Source organism: Harpia harpyja, chromosome 4, assembly GCF_026419915.1.
Source record: "Harpia harpyja isolate bHarHar1 chromosome 4, bHarHar1 primary haplotype, whole genome shotgun sequence".
Lineage (NCBI taxonomy): Eukaryota > Metazoa > Chordata > Aves > Accipitriformes > Accipitridae > Harpia > Harpia harpyja.
Window position 1 is genome coordinate 45,288,974 of NC_068943.1, and position 19,589 is coordinate 45,308,562.

A 19,589-nucleotide genomic window follows, 5' to 3' on the forward strand; every position below is an offset into this window, starting at 1 on the left:
CACAGCTGAAGGTCATTCGCCCATATTATACTGGCTCAAGGGAGTACCCATGAAGCAGTTTGGAAATGAGGTTGAAATGGTATATTTTGTTGAAAAATCAAATGTTAAAGGTTTCTCTTGCAAAGGCCTTGGGCCAGGAGTTTTTCAGAAAAGCCAGTCCTTGTGCTATTTGCAAATTCTGTTCTTTTCCTTGCCTTCCCACAGCTCTTGTAGTTTTCCAATCTCAGAATTAGGCATGAGTTTAAAAGGGGAGGGCCTGTTTGCCTATGTTTCCCTTGCACCAAGAAGATGGGATGGAGCTCCCTGATAGGAGAGTTTTCTTAATTGGCAGTTTTCTAGCTGTCCTCTCCTTCTTACCTTCCTTTCGTTAGCTTTTCTACCCTCCTTCTTGGAGACAAGAAGGATTTCTGCTCCTATCAGGTGGGACTTCCCTCATTCTATGATTATTATCTCCAGAAATAGCAGCATGGATGAGGAGATTGAAAACCCCTACTGGAGTGTCCGGGCACTGGTGCAGCAGTATGAAGGGCAGCAGAACATGCCATTGGAGTCCCACTCTTCCAGGTAAGGAATTCAAGATGTGTTCCCTCATGGTCCTGTCTGACATTCCCTAAAGTGCTCTTTCTTATCACTGTGATCTGGTTAGCTCTGATAGAAAAGAGAATTCCCAGCATATAGTCTCCTGCCTGATCTGGAGAATGAAGCCTCATGAACCAACATGAAGCAGTGGTTTACTGCCACTTCTCCCACAAATAAAACTTATCTAATTCGTGATGTGATCGCATAGGTAAGGGTTAGGAACTTCTGAGTTACAATTGTCTAAAGCTCTGGAGCATCCATCACTGAGACCAGGGGAATAGGATTAGGAAAGACAGAGCTAGAGATTTTACTGTGAACCTGAATGTACAGGTGGAGCCTTTTGAGAGAGTGCTGACATGAGGGATGCTGAAATGGAGTTTGTGGCCTGCTTCACAGGAAGGAAGAGGCAGAGTAGCTAGGATGCAAGGGATGAATATTTCAGAGCTGATGGAAAAGATATGGAGGAAAGGAACTTAAACCAACAAACCTTGTGCCCTGCAGAGAGATGGAGATGAGGGGGCATGTGGATTTGAACAGCAGTTACAGGAACACACCAGTCTTTAATCAAGATATATGGTCCCAGGGGGATCTGCAGCTGTGTCTTCATTGCCATCATGCCCTCATCCATCACCTTTAACTGTCCCTAGATTTACAGTTATCTAATTTACCCTTCCATCCCCCAGACTTTCACCTTCACTCTAAAGTGCAGCATTTAATTATTTTACTGAAAAATCTCCTGGATACTGCTGCGAAGCCTGAAAGTCAGAGTTCAGTATGGTTTCCATTGGAGGTGACTTTTGCCTTTGAAGTAGGACTTGGATCCTGAGAAGTGTGTGCTCTATGCTATAAACAGCCTGCAGCCTTGACTGGGGTTCTTGACTGCACAAGTTAAGCAAGGTCAAGCTGGTGCAAGTGGAGGCTTTCTAAGGAAATGGAACCTGTAGAAGACAGGATTGGTTAGAATGGCAGCATCTAATATACTTCCAATAGGAGGTGCCACAACTTCCAGCTGTGGACCTGAGCAGCATGTGCCAGTTACAACACATTACACTGGTGCTTTACAAGCTCTTCTTACTACTTTACTTGAGCAGTGGAGGGGAGAGGGAAGACACATGGCTGTGTTGTTTGTTTTCATGGATATAGGAGAGACAGTGTAGCTGAAGGGGCTTTTGAAGAAAAACTGTACTACAGTGGGGGAGCTGATCCAGCATGGATAGCTTCATGGTAAAGGACAGCCTTTCCCTTTTTCCCCAGACAACAAGAAACTAGCTTGAAGACAAAGGACTGTGTAACTGAACATATTAGATCTCCCTCTGGATATTATGCTTTGCTCCATTTAATCTCTTCTGGAACAGACTAAGAGGGCAGAGCTGCATGGGTATAGCTGCAGCTCTCTTTGATTCACAGTTCCCAGTGTAAGCCCCAACTCTGCTTTGTTGTCTCCTTGTCCTGCCTGGGCTGCTCCCTGAGAGTGCCTCAACTAGACATCCCACCCCCCACCCCACGATTTGTGCAGGAGTGAAGAGGTTCATTTTCCTAGGACAGATTGCCACTGACAGTTTCTCAGCAGGCAGGATGTCTCCACAGGATTTCTCAGGCCACTTTTGATGCTCCGTAGTACAAAGAGGCCTCTGTGTACCTGAGAATTAAGGTTGCTTGGCCCAACAGAGGACAATAGTTTGTACTTATCCCCAAAATTTGCTGTGTATCATTGTGAGATCGTGTTTATAAATACAGACATGCACATTTGGAAGAGTGTGGGAACTCCATGTGAGCCAGTATTGGACCACTGCCTCCACATGATGTCAGTAGAGAGTGTACTTTTGAAGCCGTCGTTCCAGGGGAGATGTAAAAATTCTGGTCTTTGCAACAGGGTATCATGGCTAATGTCACAGGACTTTGGTGTTGACTCTTGAACCATGATCTCAGTAGGACAGTGAGTGAAACATGCTGCTCCCTGCACTCATTCCTTAGTTTAAGGTAGCTGTAGTATTTTATGTGTACTCTTCTACCCTATAATGGATTGTCAGACAACTGCTGTTGCTCGTATGTGGCTGTATTTTGGTGGTGAGTGAAAATTTCTCTGTACATCCTCAATCACTTTGTGGGGGTTTTTTTTGTTTTTTCCCCATCATGTGAGTTCTCTTACCATGTGGTAATGGTGATATTATTGTTGATAGGACATAGTATGGTGAGAATCTTTACATAAGTGATCAGTGATCTACCCAAAGAAACTGGGAGCAATCTCACCTCCAGCTCCTGGGGATGTCTTCTGCTGACACCAGTCTTCATGATGAAAATAAGATGCTTGTTTCTCTTTCCTTCCAGAGAGAAATGTACTAGCTTAGTTATGAGAACTGGCTGGGAGAAGCCAGCCACTTTTTTTATTAGTGAGAGATGTGGTTATTAACTGCAGCCACCCCCTCCATCTAATTGTGCTGCTGTCGTGTCCGTCCCAGGGCAGCATCCCCTGCCTAGCATCAGCTCATTTCTGCATTAACTCTTCAGTAAGAGAGCTCACAGCCTGAATAACAGAATTCCCAGGACAAAAGCTCTAATAAGCAAAGGCAATTGAAATGATTCATGGAAAATTTGCCAAAATCAGATGGATTCCCAGGCCACCTGAGCCCCTCACCCATCCATCTCCCTTTCCCCTCCCCTTCCACCAGCCTTCCCTCCCCCACTCTGAGCCAGGCATCTCAGAGAAAAGGCTCTGCCTTGCACAGCCTGTGTGACAGCAGGAGGGAGAGGGAGCTGGAGATAGCGAGGAAGAGGAAGCCGTGCATAGGGCTGGGAAGTGCTGCATGCCGTCTTCCGAGACCGCATCCAAGCCTGGAAGAGCAGGGAACCTACTGCCTGCAGGAGCACCTTCTCTTGGCTGTTTGTTGGCATCTGCAGCAGGTGCTTGGAGTCTAAAGAGGGCAGAATAGGATGAGAAACACCACTGGCAATCCAGATGGCAGTCCGTGTGGTGAAAACAACTGGGTGTGCAGCTGACCAAAATGCAGCAGCAAGAGACAAATAACCCGAGAGGAAAACCAGCAAAAGCAAAACCCAGGCTGCAGAATTCCCTGACTCTGGAATCAAATATGTGCCATCTGATGGTTTCTTGCAAAGACTCTGAGTTTTTTTTCTTTTTGTTTCTGCTGTGAATCTTCCAGCTAATGTGAAGCGGTCTGGCTTGCAAATATTTCTCCAGTAGTTTGACAGGAGCTGGCGTCTTCTGCACTGAATTCTGAGCATGTGAAGGGACAAGGCATGTCTGTAGCCAGAATCCTGAGGCTTCCCGGGAAACGGATTCAGTGAGGCGAAAGGTTAAAGTGGGATCATGGGAGGGAAGCAGGTCAAATGGTGAGCGATTGTTGCCATTGTAATTTGGAACAGCAGGGATGGGGTGTTTATTAAAATTATGAGAATTCAAACTTATCACTGGGGCTGTTGCCCTAAAGCCTTGACTGTGCAGGCACTGGCAACTCTGGGACTCAGTGGAGAAAGGATATGGGTTAAGAAACCAACTAGTAAAAGAAATAAAGTGGAAGAGTTTGCATCATAAATCTGTCTTAAATAGCTTTAATTTCCCAGCACTTACTTCTGCATGCTTTAATCACAAATTGTTATGTACTTTAAAGAACAAATTACATCAGTGGATATTTCATACTGTAATGGGTTTGGTGACTGATAGAAAAACTGTAGAAATGTTTCCAGCATTAACTTGATGGCATAATGTATGATGCAACCTGACCTGTGCTGCTGCTTCATCTGAGTGCATATCAGTGGCTCTTTCACTGTTTGGCATGGTTTTAGAGGTTGTCACTGATGCCACGTGAACCCACTGGCCTTTTAAAATAGGGAAACTGCCTGGAAAGGAGACTGTGGACATAGGAATGCCTAAGCAATTATCTGTAAAACTGTGTATGTTGTGGAGACCTGTAGTGATGACTCAACCCCACCCCCCTGCCCCAGCTGGGATCCTTTGTATTTCCTTTGGGCTGTGGATCCAGTGCTGAGAGGACCAGACTCTGGAAGAGGGGAATGTTATTTCCAGACTCTGTGTCTCCTTGTTTTTTGTCCTGCTCATTCTTCTTTCCAGTTCCCTGCTCTTGCCCATCCCTCAGTTTCACTGTCTTCTCACCTAACAGTTGCTAATATTGTTTTTCTAGGACAGCTCTCATTCTTTCATCTTTTGCATGAATGAGAATCAGTAATGTACTTCTCAGTGGCCTTATCAGGATGATGGCACATTCAGAGTATCAGCTGAGCATATGCGGGAGAATATTGAGATCTGTTCCTAGAAGGAAGTAACATCCCTCTCAGAGTTACTGGACATGTTAGATCAGCTGGGCTTCCTGTTTGTACCTGTGCTGTTTGAAAGTTTCATCCTTTCCTCTGACCCTTATTATATAATGCAAACCCAATAGTACTCTCTGGACTCCCAAACAATTATTTTAATTTTATGCTGTGCACCCATTCAGTGACAAGCAAGAGCAGGGCACTGGTTACAAATATTGTATACAAAATGTGCCTAATCAGGGACTGCTGTAATGGAGTTAGCCTTCCTGAAGTTAAATCCTTGAGCAAAGCCAGGTGGCCTGGACCCCTTTAAAAATCATGCACGCCCTGTTTGAGCAGGAAAGAACAGGTACTGTAGCTGTTAGAGATCCCCATTAGAAGATGGTTATTCTTTTACTTAGTAAGTTGTATTCATTTTGTCCTTTAACATGGTGAAAGTCCATTCAGTCTGGACCATTAAAACTAGACTGCTTGAAGGTCTGTAATATAAATGAGAAGTAGGCCAGCACTGGCTGTGGGAGTGGACCAGACGGAAGCTGCTAGCAAATCATTTCCGTCCCTATTGCAAGGCTTTTCTGATTCTGTGAGAGAGCTGTGGAATATGTAGCAGCAGTGCTGGGAAGATGGGGAAGGTGAGCTGTCAAAGCCTCTTATTTTTCTAAACCTATTATATTATTTCCACACTGTTTTCTTTTTGTTCTCCGTCCTTTGTTTCTGTGTTGAGGAGAATGAAAAATTAACTCCTGCTCACACTTGCAAGGATTAGTTTCTGTGACTTTAGAGGTACACTGAATGGGTCAGTGAGCTTCAGCCACCTTTTGATGTTGTCTGGGTGATGCATTTAGGAAGAATTTCTGAAAAAAGATTGCTTGAACCTCACAGTCAGCTGAGATGGCTCCAGTGAAAATATGTGGGTACTTTCAAGAAGTTTTACCTTAAGAACATGAGTGGTATCTGACTTCCAAAAATATTTTGCTGTTGGAATTCCAAGTTAATGAAGCAGTGCTTCTGAAAGCCAGGGCAAGAGATGAAGCAAGCCAGGGTGGCTTTTTATTCAGCTTATAGTATGAACATAAAACTCGCAGTAAATTTTTTCTGAGCAGACCTTCAGTAGAGCGTGGTCTTACCCTGTGTGAGTGTATGTGAATTCTGTGGTGGCAGTCTCAAACTTGCATTCTGTTAAGGAAAATGCAGAGACACATTGTGCTATTTACCAGTTAGCCTGCTGTGACACTGATGGAGAGTGATGGAAAAGTTACATGCCCAGTTTGGTTTGTTAATGGCCTCTCTAGTACGCAGATAATTCTTAGTTTCAACAAGCCTGTCTGTGTATTCACTTTTATCTTAGATGAGGATATGATCAGCACTAGAAGTAATTGTTTCTTCTTTCCTCTGCAGTCTTACATCACCCAGTCCTATCCATAGTGCAAAGAGTGAATCCACTGTAGCACCATCAGAGGAGAAGGAAAGACTCGTGATCATTCACACCGAAGAAACAGAAACAAAAACAAAAACAGGTACCTTGCAGACAATGCTTTACAGATTATACTTTCATTGGGATTTGTTTGTATCATAAACTTGCTGAAAAGTTCCCCAGTGACTGAAATGAATGTGATGCTGGGTATCTGTTCACATAAAACTGAATCCCAAAACTTTTAACACTACAATAAAGCCATAATATGGCAATGTCTGTGAGGCTTGCAAAATAACACTAGGGAAATAAAAAGCTCTGGAGATGGATTAAGGGTCATATATAGTTTTCACTGTAGGGTGAATGCTTTTATCACAGCCTCATTAGGCCATGTTGAAAAAAACATTTAAAATTCCGTTAAAGAAAGAGTCCATGTGAGCTTGTTAAGCCCATGATGCATAACTTGACTTTGCGTAAGGGTCTGTGTTTGCAGCACACCTGTACATAGGTCAAGTGGCTCTCTGCAAGGAATTGAACAGTTGTAGTATTGTTTTGGTGTTTGCATTGAGAAGTCATTGCTGTATTGCCACAAATGCCCTGTGATATGGTCAGTTCACACTTAAAATTTTCATGCCTATTAAAGGAGAGGTTTTCAAAGAAGTTCCTGAAGTGCTTTTGTTTGTTTGTGTCTTCTCCTTCTCAGGAATGCAGTCTAGTAACAGCTCTTTCTGGTTAGCATCCATCCCAAGAGCAAATGACAGAGAAACTCTCCTAGGAAATGCTTTGCTGCTTCAGCCAGTGTAGTCCTGCTTCAGTGCTCCTTCAAAAGTATTTGACAGACTATCTCAGTGGCTGAAGTAGCTGGCAGGCTGTGGCTTTTCCTTAAATTCTTAGCAGTACTCTGTCTGCTTGCTGCCCATACAGTAGGATATTGCAGCTGCATGTCTACAGATCTACAGCAGCTTGCATTGGCCAATTTCACTTTTGGTCAACTAGCTAACAAGCACTGCTATGATTACTTCTGATCAAACCTCATCCCTTCTTAGGGAAGGAAAAAAAAAAAAAAAAAAAAAAAAAGGAAAAAATCTACATTCCTGGGCCAGCCAGTGAATGATAGTTAACCAGTAACCCAGTTTATGCTGTGGGGATCAGAAAAGGCATGCAAGGCTATTAAACTTGCTATTAAGAGAAAAGTCTTTTTTCACAATCAAGTGTGTCATCCACCTTGAGAAAGCCATGTTATTTGACAAGTAGAAATACTGTTTAATGTTGCCTTCAGTGGGTCTTTGGTGCATTCTCTAACACTAAGACATTCTCTTCAAACCCACAGTTGCTTTTCTCTCCTTAGGTATTTTCTGCCACACACAGTGCGCTGCGTTGTCCCCTGTGATGTGCTTTGAAGCCTCCAGTACTGAGGAATCAGATGCAGCAAAGTTAATAAAGGGGAAGGATGCTTATCTTTGATATTTGTGTATGCAGGAAAGCTTCCTTTGCATAAAGAATGAGGCATAAATCCTTGAGATTAGACAAGATGTCACACCTGTAACAACTTCCTTGATACCGGCTAGAAGACATGCTTGCTTGTTAGTGATGGCTAGTGTGGACAGCAGTCAATTATTGTGCGGTGCAAGTCTTTTCCGGGCTCCTCTGTCTGTTGTGACCACATTCAGCTGCTCTCTCTTCCAGAAGAGACAGAATCTCATTTCCAGCCTGAGTGGCAAGAAGGGAACCCTGGGTCATATTTGGATAATTCATGGGAGGAGCAGCTTTTGGAACAACAGGACCATTTGGAAAAGGAAATGGAGGAAGCGAAGAAGATGATTTCAGGTTTGCAGGTAATAGATTTTCTTCTTAGCCATTGTTCCCTTCCACACGCATTTCTTTTCCCACCAGCTGTAGCTGGAAGACAGGTTATCTTGCAGCTGACACTGGCCTGGAACTTGAGAGAGTTGAATCAGAGTCCTGGTCCAGTGAGGTCTCCTGGGGTGATTGTGCAAGAAGTCAGTTGGTCTTTTGGGTCACCTCAGTTAAATAGGGACAGTGGCTTTTCCCTGTGTCTCACCCTGTGGGATGAGTCCCTTCAGGAAGAGTTCCTCAGGAATGAGGAAGTATTTCTGATAGTGTGGATAGTGTGTACTGGGATATATTGGCTGCAGCCTGTGCGGACACCTTATCCAGCAACAGAATGCTGACTAAGCACTCTGACATCTTCCTTTCTTGCGATATTTAGGCTCTCTTGGCTACTGCAATTGTGATTTGGTGATGGTCACCTTCTCCAGAATGGAGAATGCCAAAACCGTCCTTTCCAATGTCCCAGATGCAATTTAGAAGACAGCTGGATCCAGCCACAGTCTTGCTTGGGGCAGGGTATGCCTGTCCCCCATCATTGTGTGGCATGCTTAACCAAGAGAGCCCGGGGGAAGAGGAAAGATGGCTGCAGCTTCCCCAGCCCCAGTATATTTACCAGGGTTTCAGAGAAAGGATTTTAACACCAGTCTGTGCAATTCAGACACAACCTTTTCTTCTTCTTAGCTGAGGCTTCTCCAAAACTTGATCTTGACATGATTTGAGGCTCTTAGTCAGTAGGGAGGGACAGAGAAGGGTGTGGAGAGAGAAAGAAGATTATGTTGCTATGAAGGCTGAAGATCAGTGATACTCACTAATAGTAATTTAAGTGGACTGTGAGAGGGCAAAGGGCACACTGAATGCAGGTAAGAATGGAACCACTGCAGAGAATCTAAAACAAAGCCTGTGTTTCGAAGGTGATTATGTCTGTGTAGTCTTTTGGTTGGAGTCCAGATCCTAGCTGGGTTCATCGGCTTGGTCCCCTGTCCTGTGATGCTATACTAACTCCTGTACGTGCTGTCACTGTGCAAAGCACCTATGTTACTGTGCAAAATGATAAAGATGCAGCAGTGTTTTCCCACGTGCTGGGGCTGGGACTCCCCTTCTTCACTGGGGCACGTAGCAGCCTGCAGGTTTTGTAAGCAGCCTGAGAGAATAGAGTAGTCTTTCTGTGATTTGTGATCGGAAGTAATGCAGTGAGACAAGGAATGTCAGGAAATCAATCAAGATTCACAGAGCTGATCAGGGGTCACACAGTCTTGCATCAGTCTTTCAGTGAGCTAGGCTGAACTATAATAATTGGCACATTCTCTACACAACTATTTATTTGCAGGACCTTTTCCTTGCTGCCCTGTTCCAGTCACTCCCTGACCAAATGACCCTCAGCCCAATCTGTTTGACTCCGCATGGGGAGTAGAGCCCCTGATCCATATGGTAAAGATACTGAACTCTCTCAGGAATATTCCTTTCTGTTTGTGCTGGGAACCATACTGGCTCTGAATTGTAAATATTTATGTGCCAGTAAACAAAGCAGAGCTTGTGTGAGAAGCATAGGCAGCCAGGGTGGAGGGTGGGGTGTGGGCGGACAGGCGCTTTCCCTGTGGACAATGGGCAGGAAACAAAAGACTCAAAAGAAAAAAAACAAAATTGCTTGGTTCACCGGTAAAATACAGTTGCATTATGTGCCCACTGGGAGCAGGGAGAGGTGGCACTGGAGGGACTGGCATGTCCTGTTCCTCCAGCCTTGGCTGGCCCCATGTTTCAGGAGTGAGGGCGAGCAGCTGGCATTGCTGCCCCCTCATCCCCTGGGAATAAGAAGAGGCAGCTGATGTTGCTAGCCCAGAGATTGGATTTGATTAATTGATTTTTCCCCGCTTGCTCGATACTTAAGAGCTTCCAGTTCATGACAGTTTGATTGAAATATCAGGGACCTGATGTACATATACCCCATGAAGCACTAAAACCATGGCAGCTTTTTATGTTCCTGTGTGATTCCTGCTTGATTGTCCTGCTGGGAAGACTTTGGGATGCACTCAGAAAACAGTTTTCCAAAGAGCTTTTGCATTAACTGAATACAGATTGCTATTTGCTATTCGGCAGCAGTTGTAGCTCTTTGGTGGAAGATTCTGTCAGCAGGCAGAACCTGACCTGTCAGCCTTGAATTCTTTCAAGGCTAAACTGGAGTATTACTGCAAATGGGATATTTTGGTTTTAGCCATGGAGTTCAAATAGAAATAAACTAGAAAGCTAACTGAAAGAGGCATGACTCTTTCCAATGTGTCCAGTTGTATGCAACATCTTGGCACATACCAAGTGCCCTGAGTCCTGGGAGTTAGAGACAGAAAGGTCAATGTAAAAACCATCAGCTAGAGAAAACCAGTATGGTATACCGTGCTGGAGATATGGCCTGGTCCTGCTAGTCACACTTCCTACTGTGCACGCTGTTCCCTCCTTCAGGCTGGATTCAGTCTACTACAGGACTTCTGGCATCTTCCTGCAGACATCTGGGCTACCTTGGAGCTGCTGAAGGAGTTAATACTGTGCTTCTAGTAGCCTTCCTCAAGCACAGGGCATAGCTTAAGATTTTCACTGTCTGTGTGGGTGAGGGCTCTGCCCTCACTTGGACAACAGTTCTGAATATGTCTTGGTCTTGTCTAGTGTAGAACAGAATTAGGCTTCCCTGAATATCCTGTTTCTGAAGTCTTTTGTAGATATGTGATTAGGAGAATGGCTTCTTTCAGCAGGGGACACTTCAGTCTCATTGCAGAAGAGAAGCCTTACAATATAAACCTGGTTCAGTCTCTGCTTTAGACTTCAAGTCTGTTACTGTAGTGAAGGCTACCCTTGGAATGAAGCCTGAGACAGACTTCACTCCCTGAAAATCTGAGTAATTGTCCTTGTTTGGTGTCTGTGGGGAAAAGCATTGGTTGACAGATATCTCTGGGAGAGCTTTTTCAGGGGATAAATTTGCTTGTTCATTCCTGAAAAATTCTACTAATTTTTGAGAGGAATAAGTCAGCAGAAATGGAAAATGAAACTGTTTAGAGACTGATATGAATGACTGTTAGCCAGAACTGCAGCTAGCCTGTTTTCCTTTGAAACCCCTGAAGAGGAGATTTTTTCCTTTATCTTCCCAGGCTTTGTTGCTCAATGGGTCTTTACCTGAGGATGAGCAGGAAGGTTCCTTTGAACTTTGTGAACATGGAGCCTGCCCCGAAGAGCAGCTGGTGAGCACACTGCTGTACCTACATTTCTCTGATCAAGCTGCCCTTCGCACTGTTCTGCCACAGGCAGGTGTCTTGCACAATAATAACCATGGTATTTTTATATTCAGATCATAATTCGAAGTCGCCTGGACCAGAGTGTGGAAGAAAATCAAGACCTAAAGGTTAGAAGGGGACAGATGAAGGGGAAGGAGAGGTTTTGGGTCAGGAGATTTTGCACACTCTGTCCTACTTGATTTTTTGGGGGGGGCGGGGAGGAGGGGCATGGGGACAGGGCAGTGGACAACACAACAGATGACATGGGGAATATGTTGTGTTGGGGCTCCAACTCTGTTCCCATATTCAGCTGTGTGGGATCTCCATCCCTCCAGGAGTGTAGATACCTGCTTCCCTGAGACCATAAATCATTGACCTGGAGAGCACTCAACAATACTTGGCTGGGAAGTGTTTATTGTATCCATATTAGCAGTTAATAAAAGTTTGTGGAATAGCACCAGAAAAATATATGCTGCCTCCCTACTTTGCCTCAAGCCAATGCCGGTAAAGTCAGTTGCTGGCAAAACAAATATCTAAGTATTACTGGAATTTAAATGAGCCCTGAAATGGATTTTTCCTGCATGCTCTTGAAGCTGCAGAGATCCAGGTTGTACTAGCTTCTCAAAACTTTGCCCACGACAGCTGTTAAGTTTCTACTTGTGTCTGAATATAAACAAGTTTTCAAGTAGGAAATAAATGCAGGTAAGAAGAACCTGCCCTGTCAAGCCTGCCTTAGTACAGCTTTCTGCTGATGCTGGCTCTAGGACCAGTTCTGGTGCTGGGAGAGAAGTATTTGACATTGACCTGAAGGACGGATTTGGGGGACTAGGCAATCTTTTTCTCTCATGGCTTTAATAGCAGGGGCTTAGGGAGCTGTTCAACTGTTTTGTCGTGTTCGTAACTCATTAAAATGGCTCAGGGGTCTGACATGTTCTTTGTTCCATGGGAAAAGGTGGGATGTGCTTTCTTCTGAAGCAGGTGTCTGGGGACAGAGAACACTAACTTTGGTTGATTCTGAAGGGGTGACAAGATGCCATTTAATCAAATTATGTTGCATTTACAGAAGGAGCTATTGAAATACAAACAGGAAGCTCGAAACCTACAGGGAATAAAGGTGAGGAAAGGGGCACTTCATCAAATATTAATAGCAAAGCTTTAGAGTCTTCTGCAGCCCATGAGTAGGGCCAGGGCCAACAGCAACCATACACCTCTGAGGAATCTCAGACTGTGGAGGGAGTTGTATTAGGGGACTTGGAGGTGGGAGATCCTATGGTCTGTTTCTGGTTCCAGGGAGAGACTGCAGTTAAGGCAGGCACAAGGAGTTAGTTCTCCTGGATCCTGTTTCTGTAGGATTGTGCTCAAATGTCCCCTCTTCTGTCTGTTTCCCCTAAACAAAATATCAGGCATAGGATGCCTGCTTTGTTCTCATGGCTCTTTTTTTGTCCCCTCTATCTTGGGGTACGCACAGTAGGATTGGCCCAGTGAACTCATTCTTCACAGCAGAGGAAAAATTGCATGGGGGTATCCTTGTCGTCTTCAGCTGCAGTGTTTCTCACAACTTTGGCTCCTGTTTACTCATTTTCTCCCTCTGGAGTTCTGAACACTAATAATCTACTCTTGAGCAGAGGTATTTTTAGAGCTGCCTGTCAGGCTTCTGTGAAGGAAGCAAACAGCAGTAGCTGTCCAATGTAGAGCACTCGGCTTCTGGGTAACACTGAGTGAAAGGTGCAGAATTAGTCCTGACTTTGGCCTCTTCAGAAAGGATTTAATTGCACAACTAGGTCACACTGAGAGCTTAAGTTTCCTTGTGTCCTTGGCTGATGTTGGCATCTTTCTGCCCTCTGGATGCTGCAGATGCATGGCTGAAGACACTAGCTGTAGGCCACTGAAAAGACCTTCCAAAGACACTGCTGTTTTTATCATGAGAGCAAATTGTCAGGCCACTTTTGGGGCAGGAAGTTCAGGTAGAAACACAGAAATCCCTCTGTCCCAGATGGCTAGAATGTTGGCAGGGAAATCACTTTTGGGTAAGAGAAAGGCAGAAGGGCTGAGAGCCCATTGCGCAGATGTCTATATACCTCCTGCTCTCTTGGGCTCTTGGCAACACTTCAGCCCTGTGAGTGGCCCCACTGTGTTATGGCCCCTGATCTAGGTCACTCACTTCCCAGGGAAGGGTCTCTACCTCTGTCTTGCACCTTCCTACAGATAACATCTTTTCCTAGGATGCTTTACAGCAAAGGCTGATTCAACAGGATGCTTCAGTTCTTCAGCTAAAGCAGGAACTGCTGAGAGCAAACATGGACAAGGAGGAATTGCACAACCAGAACGTGAGTCACTGTGCTGCTGAGGGTTAGATTATTTTAGAAGGAGGTTGGTGGCCCTGAGGGCTCCAGTAGCCACAGGGTGGAGTGGGTGGTTGCAGTGTAATTCTTGGGGTCGTGGGATAGTGAATGACCAGTCAAAGGTCTCTGCATAGTAAAAACTGCACATAGTCTACTAGCCAGCTGTGAGACTCACTGGAGTTTCCTATTCTTCACTCCCACCTCCTGTCCTCCAAGACCTTCAGCTGAAACAGGGAGGGGCTACCCATGATGTTTTCATTACAGTTGCATTCTTCTTTCCTCATTGTGCTCCCTGGGTTAGCAGGTGGCACTTTGACAGGTGAAGCTGCCATGTACAGTATCTCTCGGGAGAGAAAGAAGGGCAAGGAAGGAACTGTCCTGTCCAAAAGCTTGCCATCCTTAGACACCAGCTCCCTTGAACTCTGCTGATATTTGGTCTCAGGTCACCCTTTAGCACAAGGGGCAAAGAGGTTGTCACTAACTCTCTAAGAATACCTACCTCACACCTGTGTGTTATTTCTGCAGGTTGACCTTCAGAGGAAGGTTGAAGAGAGAAACCGGCTACTGGCAGAATATAAAGTAATGGGACCTCTCTTCACTGGAGGCTTTGCTGGGGGCAGCATCTGGTGGTTCTTCAGTTTTGTGAATGTGACTGCTGTCTCCCTGGCACTCAGTCACCTATGGGAATGGCACTGTGGATAGTGAATAAGTTGCAATGGCCATGGATGTTTGCAATGAGATGGAGGGATCAGATGTTCTTTGTGTTCTGTCCACAGCTTTTTATAGTAGATCTTTTACTGTCATGTTTTTTCTGTGATGGCTATCAGGTTATGTTGGGTCACCTGATTGTCCACTGGTCCCTCAGGAATCTGTTTTCTCTGGGACAGTTGTCTGGCCTCAGCAGTGGATCTTTGCTGGGCAAGGGGACTCCAGGCAATAACAACCTGACCGATTTTTTTCAAAAAAAGCTTTGATACTCAGTTCTAACATCTAGCTATAAGTACACACATTGCGTAAGTCAGCCTGTAGAGGAACCTGATCCTGGCAGACAACATAACCTTCCCGGCAATGGGAAGATGATTGTGAGCCTTACTGTTCTGTTGATTCTCGTGATTATTGTGTTGCAGAAAGAACTGTGCCAGAAGGATCGGCATTTACAGCAGCATCAGACCAAACTGGATGAAATGCTTAGGCAGCTTTCTGAGGCCAGCTACCAACAGGTATGGAGCAGGTGGGCTGCACTGATGCCTTGAGAGCTGGCACTTAACCTTGGTCACTCAGTTTGTGCTGACTCTTCTACTCCCCTCACAGGTGGATTTGGAGCGGGAGCTGGAGCACAAAGAGGCCCTGCTAGCTCACTGCATGAAGAGAGAAGCTGAAGAGGTATGGGAAGCCTTGGTCTAAACATCAGACTGTTGGAGTGATGTTTCTGTCCAGCACCCTCTAGCTACCCATCTCCAGAAATCATCCACTTCATCCCAGAAAGGCCTGGCTCTGCAGTCTCATTGTCAGTGCCCTAACCAAGGCAGCCAGAAGACTCCACAAAGCATCCAACTTACCAGAGCTCTCAGCATTGAGCACTGTCTTAGCCTCTTGTGTCAAAATCTTTAAGGGTGAAACAGTGAGGGGATCACAGGACTGAGTGGAAGCCAGAGACTCTTGGCTTCTAGCTTCAGCTCTGACACTGGCTAATGGTTAGACCAGGGCTTAGCTTCTTATCTCCTCCTTTTCCTATTGACACTGGTATTGAGCACTTGGAACTGTCTTGGTGGAAAGAGTGCCAGCCCTAGTATCTGTCCCTCCACAGTGCTACTTGAATGCTGATTGTGCACACTAGAGCGTACGGAGCCCTCTATGATGTAGCAGCAAGCCCCTTTCTGTCTCTGCCTCTTTCTCTACCTGTATGTGAAGAATCATGTTTGTGCTCTGACCTATAGGACTGCCTGCACACTCCTTAGTGAGTGTGTTTACCTGGTAGAAGATGGGAGTTATGTCACTGATGTGGAAAGTTTTCATGCCCTCTCGTCATTTTGAAGTTCACAAATTGGGATCTTTGGGGAGGTCCTAACACTTACATTCCTAGTGGCACACGCATATTCCCCTGAACAGGTAATGGCTTACAGTGGTCACAGTGCTCAGAGCAATGGCTTCCTCCAGACAGCAGGAAAAGGAGCTGCTCCTGCAGCCCACCGAGGGGTAAGTGCACCTAAGGGATACTTTCCCAGCCAGATGCAGATATGGGCTCCAGATATCCTGGAAGCTGTTATCTTGTTAAGACGTATTTCCCCTTTCTAAGACCTGTGGCTTTAGATGGGAAGAAAGCAGCCTGGCGTTAAGTCTGACTGACTTCTTGTCTTTTGGGCAGACAAATGACTTGCAGCTGGTTCGTGATGCCCTTCGCAGCCTCAGGAACAGTTTCAGTGGCCATGATCCACAGCACCACACGATTGACAGCCTGGAGCAGGGGATCTCCAGCCTGATGGAACGGCTGTACTGCATGGAAGCACAGAAGAGGCAAGAGAGAAGGGTAAAGGCTTCCTAGGGCACTTAGCTCTCAACTTCTGCCCCTCACATAACTCAGAGCTAAGCAGCAATGAGAGCTCCAACTGGGAAGTGACACTTTGTTCTCACTCTTTTGGCTTTGCACCCTAGATCCGGGGGAAATCACCGGCAAGCAGAGCAACAAATGAGTGTAGAGACTCCTGGCCTCCCAAATCCAGTAAGTGCCTTTCAGCTCCTGCACTCCCACTGCCAAACTCATTGCTCTGGTTTCCTGGCCAGAGTCCAGGGCATAGCATCCGCTTGGGAATCTGTCACCTCCAGCTTCTTACTCCCTTTACCAGAGCTCACTTTCCTCCCTTTAGTCATTTGCTGTACAGATTAGACTTCACTGCAAAGGAAAAGGGGCAGAGACAATCTGTGGCTGCTTGTTTGTAAAGCACCATCACAGTGGGAGTCTGTCTGGGCCACTTCGGTAGTACTGCAGCATAAATATGACAAACAATTATCCCTGGGATGAGTGGGAAATGTGATGTTATTTCAGCTTTCCTGCTGATTTGCACCATCTAGCGGACACAGATAACTGTACAGTTGCCTCTTCCCCTGTTTCCCCATCAGTGCCTAGCTCCTTTCATATATGCATAACAGCACAGCCCTTTCTGACACCATGTTTCCTGGCTCCATCTGCAGCAGCTCCATGTTTGCTTTTCATCATGAAGGCTGTTTTTTCCAATGTTGGTTGTAAATGTCACCTAGAAAGTCTATGAGGTTGTAGGAGACTGTAGGTACTCGGGAAGGACAGAAGCCCCCACCTTTCAGCTGCATCGTAGTGTCCAGCAGCAGGGTAGCCTGGAGGTACAAGATGTGGGGGAAGGTAGGAGAGGAACTCAGAAGCCTGAAGTGGGTTGTGGGGAGGATTTGCTGGGTTCTCCCTCCTCTCCCATAAACTGCAGTTGCTAGAGCAGCCACAGTCATGTGTTCTCTGCATGCAAACTGTACCTCTCCATTTAGCAGGCTCCATTCCCCTCCACTGCAGCAGAAAAATTGAGTTGTGCAGCCACAAATGTAGAATGCCTTGGGTGTAAAGAGCTCTAAGAGGTGGCTCCAAAGACTTGTTAAATTAGAAAGCCTTTGACTGGATGTCCATAGTGTTTTCTGCATGCTAGGAGTATTAAAACTGTAGAGTCACTCAGTGTGAACCTTCCTCTGCTTCAGCCTTTGGCACAGCACATTGCAGGGAAGCAGGAAACAAGGCAGTAGCCAGAGAGACAGAAACACAAATGAGCAAAGAAAAATCCATGCACAACACCCATCCTGGCCAACTAGAATGGGAAGATGGGGAGAGACAGATAGCCTTTTGCCTTGATGATGATCAGTCACTTCATCTTGCTCTACCCATCTGCAAGTGAAGGCAAGTGATAAGGTAGCTGTACTGAATGGGGTACTGTTCAGTCATTTTCTCTTCCAGAAAGGTTCTCCTGTCACTGCTGAGGTAGTGAATAGAGTGTCTGTGGAGTAGATGGTGGCAACAAGTCCCTCTGTGGATGGCACAGTAATCCTGGAGGGCAGTGCTAGGCAAATCTTCCATGCTAACAACACAGCTGGATGGTGACCCTACCTTAAAATGCAAAGTTTTGCAGTAAGAAGGGGAATGCCTGGCCCTTCCCAACAGGGATGATTAGCCACCCTCTTAAGAATCTCTTCTATCACCAGGTTGTCTGCTGTGATGGCAAATTTGCTCAGACCACCCCTTTTGTCTCCTGTTGTGGCAGGAGACAGGCTGTTCCCCAATGATAGTGCTCTTGTCTTTGCAGAACTGCCTCATTCTCACAGCACGCCCGTGATGAGCACCAGTGCCTGCACCAAAGTGTTGTACTTCACTGACCGCTCCCTCACACCTTTCATGGTCAACATACCAAAGAGGTGAGGTCTGGGTTTGCCTTGCTGATGCTGATGTGGGAGGTGCTTGTTTCCCTTAAAGCATTAGTCTGATCTCTTCCGGGTATGGTCACAACTAGCACAGGGTTGCTGTGCATTAACTTGGGCATTGGATTTCATGCCATTGTCTGCGGAAAATTGCCTAAAGCAGCCTCCTAGCTGCTTTAGAGCCCCAAGAGATTAATCTCTTTTTTTACTAACTTCCAAGAGCAAGAGAAAGCAGCCAAGCAGTTGTATTGTGCCATGTAGTGCAGCATGCTCCTCTCAAAACTACTGTGGTTGTCAATGCAAAAGGGAAAGTGAAAAAGGCTGTTTTGAGGCAGTTCTTAGTCAATCAGGAGGCAATTCTTCCTCTGAAGAGGACATTGGGGTTGACAGGTGTGTTCCTGGAGGGGCACACTCCTCACATCCCTGTGGTCAGGGTGCCACATGCCTAGCTAGATTTGTGCTGTAGCTCTGCATGCCATGTAGTAACACTTGAGCTAAATCTGGTAACAGTGTACCATGGGATAGTGCTGAACTCTTCCTTTGCAGGTTAGGGGAAGTGACTCTGAAGGATTTTAAGGTAGCTATTGATCGTGAAGGAACCCACCGGTACCACTTCAAAGCCCTGGATCCAGAGTTTGGCACAGTCAAGGAGGAGGTAAGTGTGGAATTTAGCTATCAGCCACTTTGGGTTCAGTGTTACCGCACAACCCTGGAGACCATGGTCACCTCACTTCTAAACTAATGAAATCTTTGAACTTGCCCCCAAACAGACTGTATTTTCACAACTGTGGATTATGCTCCTCTTGTAATGTGCTAAAATGGGATGTTTTCATCCCCAGCCAGAGCGATTACATGAATGTGATTGCAGTTGCCTGGGGGTTGCAGAGCCCCTTGGGCAAAGAGCTGGCTATTGGCAAAGACAGTCTGTGACACAGCATTGCTTAGGGGACACTGGGCAAAAACCCAGACTACACTTCTAACCCTTCAAGTGGCTTTATGAAACCTGTTGCAATGAGACACACTTTAGGCAAACGTGGTTTATTCAGGAAACATTCTCCTACTTTCTTTTAAATGCTTTTCAGAGATAACTGTGTTTATGGCATCTTTTCCTCTGTGTACTGCATTACAGCCCTGTTTATGCTCAGGCTGGTGTTGGTGTGGGTTGGATTCATTAAAGGTTACTGGGATAGTTCCTGTTTCACAAATTAAGACAAGTGCCAAGGGTTACCCTCTCTGGGAACAGTCAGCTGACTATGTAGCCATTCTGCAGAAACAGCTGGAGATTGTACTCTGGATCAGAAAACACAGGTTTTCTGCCTTTATTTTACCTTTCCTGTCAAAACCATGCCAATAATAATCTTGACGGTTACTGGTTAAAGAAGGGGCCTAATCTGTTTTTTTTACCTAAAACCTGAAAATATTACTTAGACATGTGAA

General features: G+C 45.6%; 1 protein-coding gene across 3 annotated transcripts in view; it reads left to right on the plus strand.

The window, feature by feature from the left end:
* Positions 1-19,589, plus strand: part of DIXDC1 (DIX domain containing 1) — a 45,447-nt gene that overhangs the window by 22,486 nt on the left and 3,372 nt on the right. For 2 of the 3 annotated variants that reach the window (XM_052786570.1, XM_052786569.1), the window contains 15 exons: positions 457-564; positions 6,268-6,386; positions 7,967-8,115; positions 11,263-11,352; positions 11,460-11,513; positions 12,449-12,499; positions 13,608-13,712; positions 14,253-14,306; positions 14,855-14,947; positions 15,039-15,110; positions 15,837-15,923; positions 16,093-16,254; positions 16,380-16,446; positions 18,041-18,149; positions 18,699-18,807. In XM_052786570.1, the coding sequence (XP_052642530.1) occupies positions 457-564; positions 6,268-6,386; positions 7,967-8,115; positions 11,263-11,352; positions 11,460-11,513; positions 12,449-12,499; positions 13,608-13,712; positions 14,253-14,306; positions 14,855-14,947; positions 15,039-15,110; positions 15,837-15,923; positions 16,093-16,254; positions 16,380-16,446; positions 18,041-18,149; positions 18,699-18,807 (1,429 nt within the window). Of the gene's footprint in view, positions 1-456; positions 565-3,300; positions 3,931-6,267; positions 6,387-7,966; positions 8,116-11,262; positions 11,353-11,459; positions 11,514-12,448; positions 12,500-13,607; positions 13,713-14,252; positions 14,307-14,854; positions 14,948-15,038; positions 15,111-15,836; positions 15,924-16,092; positions 16,255-16,379; positions 16,447-18,040; positions 18,150-18,698; positions 18,808-19,589 lie in introns of those variants that run through there. The other variant, XM_052786571.1, reaches the window with a different exon arrangement.